The sequence below is a fragment of the Phocoena sinus genome, chromosome 19 (genome assembly GCF_008692025.1).
Source record: "Phocoena sinus isolate mPhoSin1 chromosome 19, mPhoSin1.pri, whole genome shotgun sequence".
In the NCBI taxonomy this organism is placed as follows: Eukaryota; Metazoa; Chordata; class Mammalia; order Artiodactyla; family Phocoenidae; genus Phocoena; species Phocoena sinus.
In genome coordinates this window covers 12,363,939-12,376,201 of record NC_045781.1, presented here as the reverse complement: position 1 = coordinate 12,376,201, position 12,263 = coordinate 12,363,939, and the positions used below count along the sequence as shown (strand labels likewise).

Below are 12,263 nucleotides of genomic sequence, written 5' to 3'. Positions count from 1 at the left end.
ATTGGCAGGCAGATTCTCAACCACCATGCCACCAGGGAAGCCCCATCCGGTAAGGAGTGAGGCATGCTCCTATCTGGAGGAAGAAAGTTCCAGGCAGCTAGGATTTTAGGTGAAAAGGCCCTGAGCCAGGAAAAGTAAGGAGGGTTGCAGAAACACTGAGGAATGTGGTCGAGACAGAGTGAGGAGGGAAGAGTGGGAGGAGATGAGGGCAGGGAGGTTAACAAGGCAAATTATGTGGGACCTTGGGGTGAAAACTTTGACTTTTACCCTGAATGAGATGGAGGGTCCTGAACAGAGAAGGGATATGATCTGACTTGGGTCACTCTGGCTGCATGTGGGAAACAGAGTGAGGGAGCAGGGTGGGAGCAAGAAGACCAAGGAGGGGCCTGCTGCAGTGGATCAGGTAGGAGACAGGATGGACCAGATCAGGATGCAGGCAGAGGAAGGAGGGAGGAGGGAGAAGATTCTGTGTAAATACTGAGAATTTTTTGGTAATTTTATAATTTGAATATTTATCCTCATATTCATTCCACAAAGCAAAACAAGTGCTACTAAGAGAAGTTACTAACAACCTCCAGGAGAATCCACTGGTCTGTTCTGTTCATTGTTGTATCACTTTGTACCCAGAACAGGGCCTGGCATGGAGTGGGTGCTCAGTAAATGTTTGTTGAAGGAACGAATGAACCTATGCTATCTTGAGTTCTCTGTGAAGGGTCTCAGAAACATTCCTGAAAATTTGTTTACATATATATTTTGTGTGTGTGTGTGTGTGTGTGTGTGGTACGCGGGCCTCTCACTGTTGTGGCCTCTCCCGTTGCGGAGCACAGACTCCGGACGCGCAGGCTCAGCGGCCATGGCTCACGGGTCCAGCCGCTCCGCGGCACGTGGGATCCTCCCGGACCAGGGCACGAACCCGTGTCCTCTGCCTCGGCAGGCGGACTCTCAACCACTGCGCCACCAGGGAAGCCCTGTTTACATATTAAGATGGAAAATCTGCTGAGTCTATGCTGGATTTCCAGGAGCTATGTAATAATTCAGATGGCTCCAATTCAGGGTGATGTTACCTCCTACTGGTGGATTTTACTGTTTGCCTTCCAATTAAAAACGTTTTTTTCTCTAAAGGATGAAAATCTTCAGTGTACAGTGCAGACTGTATTCTGGAATCCTGGCACTGTCTCCTGGGTCTGAGGTATTTCACCTGCCAACTTGCAACCTGAAATGGCCACTACCAGTGAGTAATTAGGGGGTGCCTTCTGGTTTTGTGCTGGGGGCACAATGGTGACTGAAAGAGTCCAGGCTTCCTGGAGCTTCCAGTCCCCTGGTCCTCAGACAGTGGCAGCCCAGAGGGGTCAGGGCCAGAATGGGGGAAGTACAGGCAGAATGGTCAGGGCTGGGATGGAGGAAGCACTGAGGGCTTTATCGGATGTCCCCCATGTCCTCTGAACCTTCCTTTTACCTTGCTGCTCTGACCACAACCTAGCTCTCCCATGAAGACATGTCTTTCCATGCAGCCCTTCTGAGCAGAGGCTGTTTTCTCTTCCTCAGCCTTCATGCCCCCTGGGCCTCTAGATAGCGTAAGCTCCTCCGTGCTCCTCGTTGCTGCTTCTAAACCATTCTCTGCCTCTTCTCTAAGCCCCTAACTTTGAAGTTTATACGCAGCACCTGCTCCCATTCTTGTAACCCGCTTTATCAACTCCCAAGTCACTGCACCTCATTGCATCTTTTTAGCTCCAGGCTCACTGCCACACAAGCTGCTCCCCTCATAATTCTTGGTGATTTCCAAATTCAGGTAGATGAACCTTTGACCGTTCTGGCCTCTCGAGATGCCTTGTCTTCCTCTTCTCTAGCGATCTCGTCCTCCACCCAACACTTCCTTCCCACACTTAGACTTTGTGCTGGGGACACAATGATGACTGTGGCAGCCCTGAGATCCCAGGCCAGTGGGGGAGAAAGGCCCACCCCCGTACAGTGGCAACCACAAAACCACAGCCCCTGCAGAGTCTCAGTTCCATGCATCTCACTGTCTTCCCATCACCTCCTGTCTTTCCAGCTCACTCCCTCTAAACCTATTGCTCCAAGGATCCTTCACCCCCATGAGCTGACCTCCTTTTCCCTGCCTCTCACCCCCTTGTGACCACAGTACTCTCACCACCCAGCCCGATTCCTCATCCAGTGTTCTCTCCTTTGCTCCCACCCTCAAACTTCTAACTTTATCTTTTGCACCCAATTGAGTCCACTCTCCACCTCCTCCGCACCTGCTCACTGGAAGCTGAATATGGATGGAGAAAAACCCACACCCACTGCCAGAGTGGGTCTCACTTTGGATTCACGACCACAAACCCAAGTGGGCCCTAATGCGGCCCAGCCATCCTATCACATGTCCCTAATTAATTCATTCTCTCGTTTCCTTTTTTTCTTAATAGTATGGGAAATGTGCTCATTTTAAAATGCCTGATTAAGGCATCGTTTACATACCATAAAATCCACCTATTTTAAGTGTATATCGGTCCGCACATTTTAGTAAATGTATAAGTTGTGCGCCCATCACCGCAATCCAGTTTCAGAACAGATCCATCATTCCATTTCATACAAATAAAACCAGACAATATGTAGCCTTCTGCGTCTGGCTTTTGTCACTTAGCATCATGTTCCAGATGGTTCCATGTATCAGTAGTTGGTTCCTTCTCATTGCTGAGGATCCATCGTATGGCTATACCACATTTCGTTTGTCTGTTCACCTGTCGAGCATTCGAGAGGTCTCCAGTGTGCAGGTTATTAATGCTGCTATAACCATTCACTTACAAGTACTGGTGTGGACAAATGCTTTCATTTTTCTTGAGAAGAGTCCCAGGAGTCAAATGGCTGAGTCACGTGATCAGAGTATGTTTACCTTTTTAAGAAATTGACACACTGTTTCCCTAAGCAGTTGGACTCATTTTCTTGAAGGATTATTTTACGCCCTCTCTTCTCATCAGACCTCAAAACTTACTCTTTCTTTCTTACTCTTAGCTGATGACCTCGCTTCCCACTTGAATGAGAACATACAAGCAATCATAAGAGAACTGCAGTATCCTCCTATCCCCGTATCTACCAGGCCACGGCACCTGTTACCTCCTATGCCGTAAAAGAAAACTGTTTTTGTGCTCATACACTTCACTTCTGACACCAAACGTATCTCCACACCAAGCAATTCTCCAGTTCTCTGCAGACTCCACCTGCTGACCTATACTTTAATTCAGTTCGGACACTAACTACCCAGAGTTGCATCAGACCCCACAGGTTAAGGACAGAAAGGAACAGAGGAATTCACTTTAAGTGAGGTGGTTGTGGAAGCCCTCTCTAAGGTAGCAACATGTAAGTGGACATTTGAAGGATGAGAAGCATCTAGTCATGTGATGACAGCTTGTCGCAAAGGAATGAAGTGAAAAATTTTGGCATGTTCAATACCCCGAAAGATCAGGTTCCCAGATCGTAGTTAGCAGGAAGGACAGTGATAGATGAGTCAGAAGAGGTTAACAGGGGCCTTGTAGGACAAGGTGAAGGAATTTGATTTTATGACAAGATAAATTTATAGCCAGTGGTCCTATTTATATGTAAAGAAGAGTCATCTAGTGGCTGTGAGGATGAATTACAGGCAGGGAAGAGCAGATGGTACGCTACTGTTGACATGAGTGAGGATGGTGGTGACAGTGGGCACAATAAGAAAGACAGATTTCAGGTGTGTTTTGATACCATCCAGAAAGATTTGTTGATGAACTGAATAGATGGCAAAGGGGAGGGAAGAAGCAAGAACAATTCCCCATTTTCTGGCTGCTAGACTGAGGATTGGTAAAATGCTATTCACTGAGGTAGGGAAGACGACTGCAGGCAGGGCACAAGACAGGTTTCAAAGGGAAGAGAGACTTCAATTTTTGACTTGTAGTTTGGATGAACACATTAAATCCTTGCTCCAACTCTGAGAGGTAGGTACTATCCTAAGCTCTACTTTATTATTTTTTTTAAACGTTTATTTATTTATTTGGCTGCACCGGGTCTTAGTTGTGGCATGCAGGATCTTTAGTTGCAGCATGCAGCATCTTTAGTTGTGGCATGCAGGATCTTTAATTGCAGCATGCACGCTCTTAGTTGTGGCATGCGGGATCTAGTTCCCTGACCAGGGATCGAACCCAGGCCCACTGCTTTGGGAGTGCAGAGTCTTAACCACTGGACCACCAGGGAAGTCCCATCCTTAGCTCTACTTTAAATATGATGCTTTTGGCTGAATGTTTGTGTCCCCTCAAAATTCTTGTGTCGGAACCTATCTCCAATGTGATAATATTTGGAGGTGGGGACTTTGGGAAGTGATAGGACGTAAGGGTGGAGCCTTCGTGAATGAGATTAGTGCCTTTATAAAAGAGGCCCAGAGAATACCCTTGTCCTTCCACCAAGGGCGCATGAGATAGCCACCTATGAACCAGAAAGCAGGCTCTTACCAGACACCGAATCTGCTGATGCCTTGATCTCGGACTTCCCAGCCTCCAGAACTGTGAGAAATTTAAACTTCTGTTGTTTATAAGCCACCCATTTTATGGTATTTTGTTACAGTAACCTGAGTGGACTAAGACGTATGAGGAAACCGAATGACAGAGACATTAACGTGCCAGGGTTATAAATGATAAAGTCAGAATCTATTGATCTTTCTTTTCATTTTCTACTTCTTCCCTCCAATTACTCATCTTCTCATCCATCCATTTTTCTAATCCTCCATTTCTCCATTTTCCCATTTCCCCACCCATCTTATTCCCAATCTACCCATCTATCTCCATCCAACCATCCCCTCACCTGCCAACAAATATTCATCACGTGCCAGATTCCCCAGGCATCTGACACCTGCTGTGCAGGAAGGAACGTCAGGGATGAGAAGACATGAGACAGGTACACTGGTGTGCAGCTTAGCTTAAGACATTTATTCAACGCTTTCCCAGCTGGCCTCAGTGGCTCAGCAAAGGGGTAGAGTGGATGAGGGACATACAGTGACAATTATTGCAACCTCCAGGGGGCTCAGGTCCTGAAGTCCTCATTCCCGGTGGATGACCGATCAGTCCTGACTGCAAGAGACAGACACTTAGCACTTTTTGTAGACTGAGCACCCATCCCGACTGCCCCTTTCCCATGAGGACCCAGGTGCCCCTGCTCCAAGTAGCCTGGCTTCCAAGCTACATTCCTCACCATGGGGAGAAGTCTTGTGCTCTCCAGTTCTCCAGTGTTGTCTCCTTCTGGGAGTCATGCCCATCATTGGTCTGGTCCATGTCAAAGTTTCCACAGGCCCCACACAGCATCCCAGCATGGTCATTGCCGACCACCACAGCTAGCTGCCCATCGGTGCCAAGCTGCACCCGAACCCCTGCCTTCTGCTGGACTAGCACGGAGCCATCAGGATTCCGACTCACGGACACAGATGTTAACACCTCAGCTGGTAGATCCACTTGGAGACCATTCACCTGGTGGTTGGGGAAGGGTGGGTGAAACACAGAGGTGAGCTGGAACCACAGGAGAGCTGGGGTATTACTAGGATGGAGAGCCCAAGGAAGACAACAAGTTCAAGGAGTGGAAGCAGAGATGCGGCTTCTGAAAGAGATGGAGACCTGGATGATTGCACCAAATGGAGAGATGGAGACCTGGATGAGTGCACCAAATGCAGAGATGGAGACCTAAGGTAGCTGGAGATGTGGATGGATGGATAGAAGGACAGAGAGCGGATGGATGAACAGAGGGATCAATGCATAAGCGGGCGTGCACACAACATTCCAAGGGCGGCCGGGGTTGGGGGGAAGCACTTGTACCAGATAGATAAACAAACAATCAGTCAAATCCCAGCATCATCCTGTCTGATTCTAGTTTACAAAAGAAAAGAACACTTGAGCATTTCCTGTAAGTTACTGGTTCCCTAACAAGGCAGCTTCATCCCTTATTTTTTCAATGCTGATGTCTGAAGACAAGTAATGACCTAGCAAGTATAATGATCATGTGAGAAAACGACTATATTTCTCCATCACTGGCTGTTGACTCAGTAACCTTGGTAACCTTGTGAGTTTTTCCCTTTAAATAACTGTGTCTGTTGGTTCTTTCTAAAAAAATAAATTTATCTATCTATCTATCTATCTATCTATCTATTTATTTACTTATGGCTGCATTGGGTCTTCATTGCTGCACACGGGCTTTCTCTAGTTGGGGCGAGTGGGGGCTACTCTTCGTTGTGGCGCGTGGGCTTCTCATCGCGGTGGCTTCTCTTGTTGTGGAGCACAGGCTCTAGGTGCATGGGCTTCAGTAGTTGTGGCGTACGAGCTCAGTAGGTGTGGCTTGCGGGCTTAGTCACTCTGCGGCCTGTGGGATCTTCCCAGACCAGGACTTGAACCCGTGTCCCCTGCATCGGCTGGCGGATTCTCAACGACTGCACCACCAGGGAAGTCCTGTTGTCTGTTTTCTTCGATGAGTTAACCCTTCTGAAGTTAGATTCCCTAGCAAGCCTTGTTTCAAAGAAAAGTTCTTTTTTTCTAAATGCTTTTTTATGTGACTCTTCCTCTGCCAGATGATTGGAGAGTTGGGTAGATAGACTGGAAAGACAGGTAGATATGTCTGAAAAGATGGATGGATGGGTGGGTGAATAAATGGATGGATGGAAGGAAGGAATGGAGGGAGGGGAGGGGTGAGGAAGAGAGGGAAAAAGGAAAGAGAGGTAGAAGGAGGAGAGAAGGAGGGATGGATGCAGTGAAGGATAGTTGGAGAGATGGATGGAAAGTTTCACCTGGCTGCAAGCTTCGACGATATAAGAACTGGGTCTGAGTTATCTGTGTTACCCAGCACATGGCCTGGTGTGGAGGGAACAGGGATGAATGTATTCACAAAACCAAACTTTTCCTGGGTACCCTCTTGGTGCCAGGCCCTGATCTGGGTACTGGTGACAAAGTGATGATCAAGATGAACAGGATCCCTGCCCATCTGAGGATTGTATTCTAGTAATGGAGAAAGGCAACAAACACAAAGAAATAATGGATAACCTCAGATAGTGATAAGCACTTGAAGGAAATAAAACAGAGTAACAGCACTGAGGCTGGGATGGAGTCAGAGCTTCCACAGGTAGTTGGGAAAGGCCTCTCGGTAGAAGCAATGCCAGAACTGAGGTCTGAAGGATGAGAAGGAGCGAACTCTTAGAAAATCTGCATTGCAGCAGTGGGAACAGCGAATGCAAAGGCCCCGAGGTGGGAACAAGCTTGCTCTGCTGTATGGATAGGATAAAGGCCAGCTTGGCCTATTATCAGCACAGCCAATGAGGGAAGGAGCTGTAGGAAATGAGGTTGGTGAGGCTGGCAGCAGTCCGATCACACAAGGCCATGGAAGGGAGGTGGCTTGAGTTTGGAATGTTGTTCTGGGAAGTCACTGTAGAGTTTTAAGCAGCAGAATGCCCTGATCTGCTTCACATTTCTAGAACATCTGCTGTGTAGAGAATCGTTTCTTGATAGAGGAGCAAGGGAAGGTCAAGAGCAGGGGTCTGTTCACCTGAATTATGGATCAAGCAGAGGCCAGAGAAAAAGAGGGACTGGTCCAGATTACACTAACAAGAGAACTCAAGCTTCCCTGCTTTCAGCAGGGCTGAGTCTTGGACCATCTCGATGCCTTGGTGGAGGGATGTAGACAGACCATTCGTTGGGGGAGGAGTGTGTGGAGCATTGGCTTTATCGCCCCACTAGACCCAGAGGACACCAGTGGATGTCTCTGCAGTCAATGAACAGGTCATGGAAACAGAGACATGGGAACTTTAGGGCAGCCTGACATCTGTGTTTGGGTCTTAGGCTCTATTACTTGGGCCACAGATGATTAGACTCTGAGTCAGCATCAGCCCTCAGTTCGGCCAGATTCTCTCTCTAGAAATTTGGAATTGGGGTGGTGAGAACTGTGGGTTTTGGTAAATGCCAGGCAGTGGTAAGTCAACAGAAGTCAAGGGGCAGAAGGGAGAACCCACTGGGGCTGGAATGGACTCATGAGGCAAACAATGACAGGCCTGAGGGGGCCCTAAGAGCAAGCTGAAAGATGGCTGAGGGAAGGGTCGAGTGGCCTGGGATTGATAGAGTCCAAAGGGTGCTCCCACTGAGCACTGCACCTGGAATCCATCTTGGTCCCTTATATCCACACAGTCACCACCACACTCCATTCCCATCGAAGTGGTTCAGAGCCTGGGTGCCGGTGGGTTCAAAGCCTGGATCTCCCGGGTACTCTCTGAGTGACTTGGGTAAATGATGTCACCTTCCGGGGCCCTTGTTTCCCCTCTGTGTAAAATGGGGATAATAATAGTCCCTGTCTCATGAGTATGTTGTGGGGAGTCACAGAGAATGAAGCTGATTTGGGGGACAGCAAGTCTAAAACACAGAGGTACAAATTCCGATGACACTGCCAGGCACCTGGATCCAGCCACTCCTGAGGCTCTGTCCCTGGATTTTCTAGCTATGTGGGCTAATCAATTCATTTTTACTCAAGGCACTCTGAATTTGGTTTTCTGTCACTTGCAACCAACAGAGTCTTGGTTAACACTAAAATCAAAACTAGTAAGTTACTTGAATGTGCTTTTGCTCTTCAAGAGCTCAGCCAGAATAGAGGGACTAAGTTTGAAGTACTGACACAAATAGAAATCCAGAGAAACAAACTGCAGAGATCTGTAAAGAAAACAGACAGCAAGGCAGATGGGCTGCCAGGAATGTAGGGACACTGCAACAGGAAGAACAAAGCCCAGGGGAGACATGCCCCCTGTGTCCAGGCTTACCCACACGCCCTTGTTTCGGGTCACAGTCACCAGTCCATCCTGGAAGAAGATGTGAACGTAGCCCGGAACTGCAGCTTTGCCATTGCAGGGCCAGACACCAGCGACCACACGGTACCACGGGACGGTCTCTTGTAGTCCTGGACAGCGGAAAGAGAGCTCGTAGACGCCGGGGGAGCTGACGGCACTGCGGGCCCCATCGAAGGTGGTGAGGTTGGCATCCACAGAGAGGGAACAGAGGCCACGGGAGACCCAGCAGTCCCGGACCCCAGCCTGGACCTCGCATACGCGGCCTGGCGGACAGCTGGCCGCTTGGCACGTCTGGCCGGTGCTCGAGGAGCAGGAACAGCGCTCGCTGCAGTCTGAGGTCAGCAGGGAGGAGTTCGCCTGTGCACAGAAAGGGGCCAGGTTACAGTGGTGCGGTGGACTGAAAAAACAGACACAACCCGTCAACCCTCTGGACCCATGCAGAGTGACTTTGCAGTAGCTCCCATTAAGAAATGGAGTTTCCCCTTCCTCACGAATCTGGGCTGGGCTTCAGACTCTGCCTTGGTTATTACAATGCAGCAGAAGCAACGCTGTGCCAGGTTCAAGCCTGGACCTCAAGAGACCTTACAGATTTCTTCTCTCTTTCTCGGAACCCTTCCCAGACACCACAGGCTAGCCTGCCTGAGTATGAGAGACCCCGTGGAAGAGAGACAGCTAGCCCTCAGCTGACCCACTGGGGGACCACAGATGTAGGAGTGAGCCCAGGGGTGGCAGAAGAACTGCCCTGCTGATCCCAGCCCAAACTGCAGAGCTGCAGAATTGTGAACTAAACAAACCGTTGTTTTAAGCCACTATGTTTTGGGGGTGGTTTGCAACCCAGCAAAAGCTAACTGATATAGGTAGGAGTGGGCACTGGAGATATTCCAGAGTCCTGGCACCCCCAGCCTAGAACAGAGGGCTCTGGAAACCCAATTCCAGGAAATGGACTTTCTCCTGGTTTTCTCCTGTCTGACCGGCTGTTCTTTCTTCACTGCATTTTCAAGTTCCTCCTCATCTCCCAAATCCTGAACACTATCCTGCCCAGGGCTTAGTCCTCAGATCTATTCTTTCTCTATCTACCATTTACTACCTGGTGATCTCACCAAATCTCATGAAGACTAAAAGCAGTGTCTGATCCTCAGCTGCACCCTGGCCCAGGGTGTGGGTCGGGTGTGGGTAATTGTTATAGAGACCATTATTGAGACAACAGGTGAAATTCAAATAAAACCTTTACGTTAGATAACAGTATCAAGTCAGTATTAATTTTCTGACTTTGAATTGTACTGTGGTCAGATCAAATGAGTTTTTTTATTCTTAAGAAATCCTTGCAAAAGTATTTAGGGGTAAAGGGGTACTATGTCTGCATCATACTCTCAAATGGTGCAGAAAAAGCAGTATGTGTGTATGCATACAAACATATATATATATATATGGAGAGAGAGAGAGAGAGAGGGGATGATAAAGTGGCAAAAAAGGTCAACATTCGAAGTACCTGAGTAAAGGGTAGGCAGGAGTTCTTTGTACTATTCTTGCAATTTTTCTTAAATTTGAATTATTTAAAAATAAAAGTTTGAGAACTTTAAACAAAATGAATACATTTAATTAAAAAAAATTACCATCTCTATACTGATGACTCCCACATTTATGTCTCCAGTCCAGACCTCTCCCCTGAATATCAGACCCACAAATCCAAGAAACCTTCTAGCACGGGCAGCGTGGTCAAGGCTGGCATGGGGAAGCACAGGGGTCTGTGGGGGTCCAGAGGAGGAGCCTAACCCCACCTAGGGGATCAGAGAGGGCTTCCTGTAGGCGGTGAGGCCTGAAGGAAGGAGTAGGAGTAGTTTGGCATCTTCTTCTGCAGAAGTCCTGCACTTCTAGACACTCTAGCCTACCTTTCTGCTGTTAATAAAACTGGGAGGAACAGGGAAGGGATGTGGTAATCCATCTTTCCTTTATTTGATAAACGTGCTTTTGAAGAAGCAGGACAGCCTAGTAGTTCAGAAGGTGAGCCCAGGCTGCTGGGGTGTGCATCCCAGACTCCCTACTTGCTAACGGGTAGCCTTGGGCTGACTTCTCTCTGTCATCCATAAAATGGGGAAAATAACAATAGTACGTGACTTGTAGAATCGCTGTGACTATCAAATGACGTCTATAACAAACTTGGTGCATAGTAAGGGCTCAAAAAATATCAATCACAAAAGTAAATCAACTATTAACTTTCGCTTCCCATTATTAAATGACTGTAGCTGTGCTCTGCTATAAATTACTATTATTTTTACTGAGTGTGATGAACATGGAGGGTGAGGCCCAGTGCTCAGTGAGTGCCTTTCAAGCACAATCACCCCCAATTCCTCAGACAACTATGGTGCAAGGATGATGACTAACCCCATTTTACAGATGGAGAAAATGAGGCTCAGGAAGGAGACTGTAGTAGGCCCGATAATGGCCACCCCAAAGACATCAGGTCCTAGACCCAGTAAATGTTACCTTATATGGAAAAAGGGTGTTTGCAGTTGTGATTAAAAATTTTTGAGATGCTGAAATTATCCTGGGTGGGCCTTAAATACAATCAAGTGTATCCTTATAAGGAGGAGCCAGAGGGAAATTTTATGACACATACAGAAGAGGAGGGGAAATGCGACATGGAAGCAGAAGTTGGAGTGACGTGGCCATAAGCCAAGGAATGCCTGCAGCCACCAAACGCTGGGAGAGGCAAGGAACAGCTTTTCCCCTACAGCCTCTGGAGGGAGTGCCGCCCTGCCGACATCTTGCCCCAGTTATCCTGATTTCTGTCTTCTGGTCTCCAGAACTGTGCGAGAATAAATTTCTCTTGTTTTAAGGCACCGAGTTGCGGTCATTCGTCACAGCAGCCACAGGAAACTAACACAGGGACGTTACTAACATTGAGCCACACAGCAGGGAAGTGGTGGCAGCCTCTCTGTTCCCATCCTCGAGGGGGTCAGCACAGAAACTCTGAGTCCCCCTCAAGCCCCTCCACCCTCCCTGCCCATCTCAAGCTCCTGCTTACTGGCAAGTATCGGCCGTCATGGGTGCAGCCGCAGTCTTGGACAGGGATGCAGACACCCTGGGACAGCAGGAAGCGGTCGTCACACTCGCAGCCCTCAAAGCAGCGGGTGGTGCAGCCCGTGAGGCCAGAGAGAGCCGCACAGGAGCCCTGGCAGGAGCGCGTGCAGATGGAGTAGTGGCTGTGGGCAGGGCACTGGAGCGCTGCGGAGAGAGAAGGCAGGGTCGGGTCATGCCTGCACACGGCCACTGAATAATGAATGGGGCCTACTGCACATCCAGCTCTGGGCTGCCGGTGCTGGGGACACGGCAATGAAGACAGCTCCAGGCCCTGCCCTATCTGTCAGTGGGACAGATAGCGATGGCCCAGTGTGATCAGGGCTGCATTGGGGAAATACAGACAGAAGGTCAGGGCCGGGAT

At 48.6% G+C, this 12,263-nt stretch overlaps 1 protein-coding gene across 1 annotated transcript in view; it reads right to left on the bottom strand.

Moving 5' to 3' along the window:
• Positions 1-4,925: 4,925 nt before the first annotated feature.
• FCGBP (Fc fragment of IgG binding protein) overlaps positions 4,926-12,263 on the bottom strand; it is a 90,668-nt gene continuing 83,330 nt past the window's right edge. The window contains exons 20-23 of the mRNA XM_032613777.1: positions 11,847-12,046; positions 8,795-9,178; positions 5,209-5,480; positions 4,926-5,087 (exon numbers count right to left, since the gene is read on the bottom strand). Coding sequence (XP_032469668.1) covers positions 5,078-5,087; positions 5,209-5,480; positions 8,795-9,178; positions 11,847-12,046 — 866 coding nt within the window. The 3' untranslated portion in view covers positions 4,926-5,077. The remainder of the gene's footprint in view (positions 5,088-5,208; positions 5,481-8,794; positions 9,179-11,846; positions 12,047-12,263) is intronic.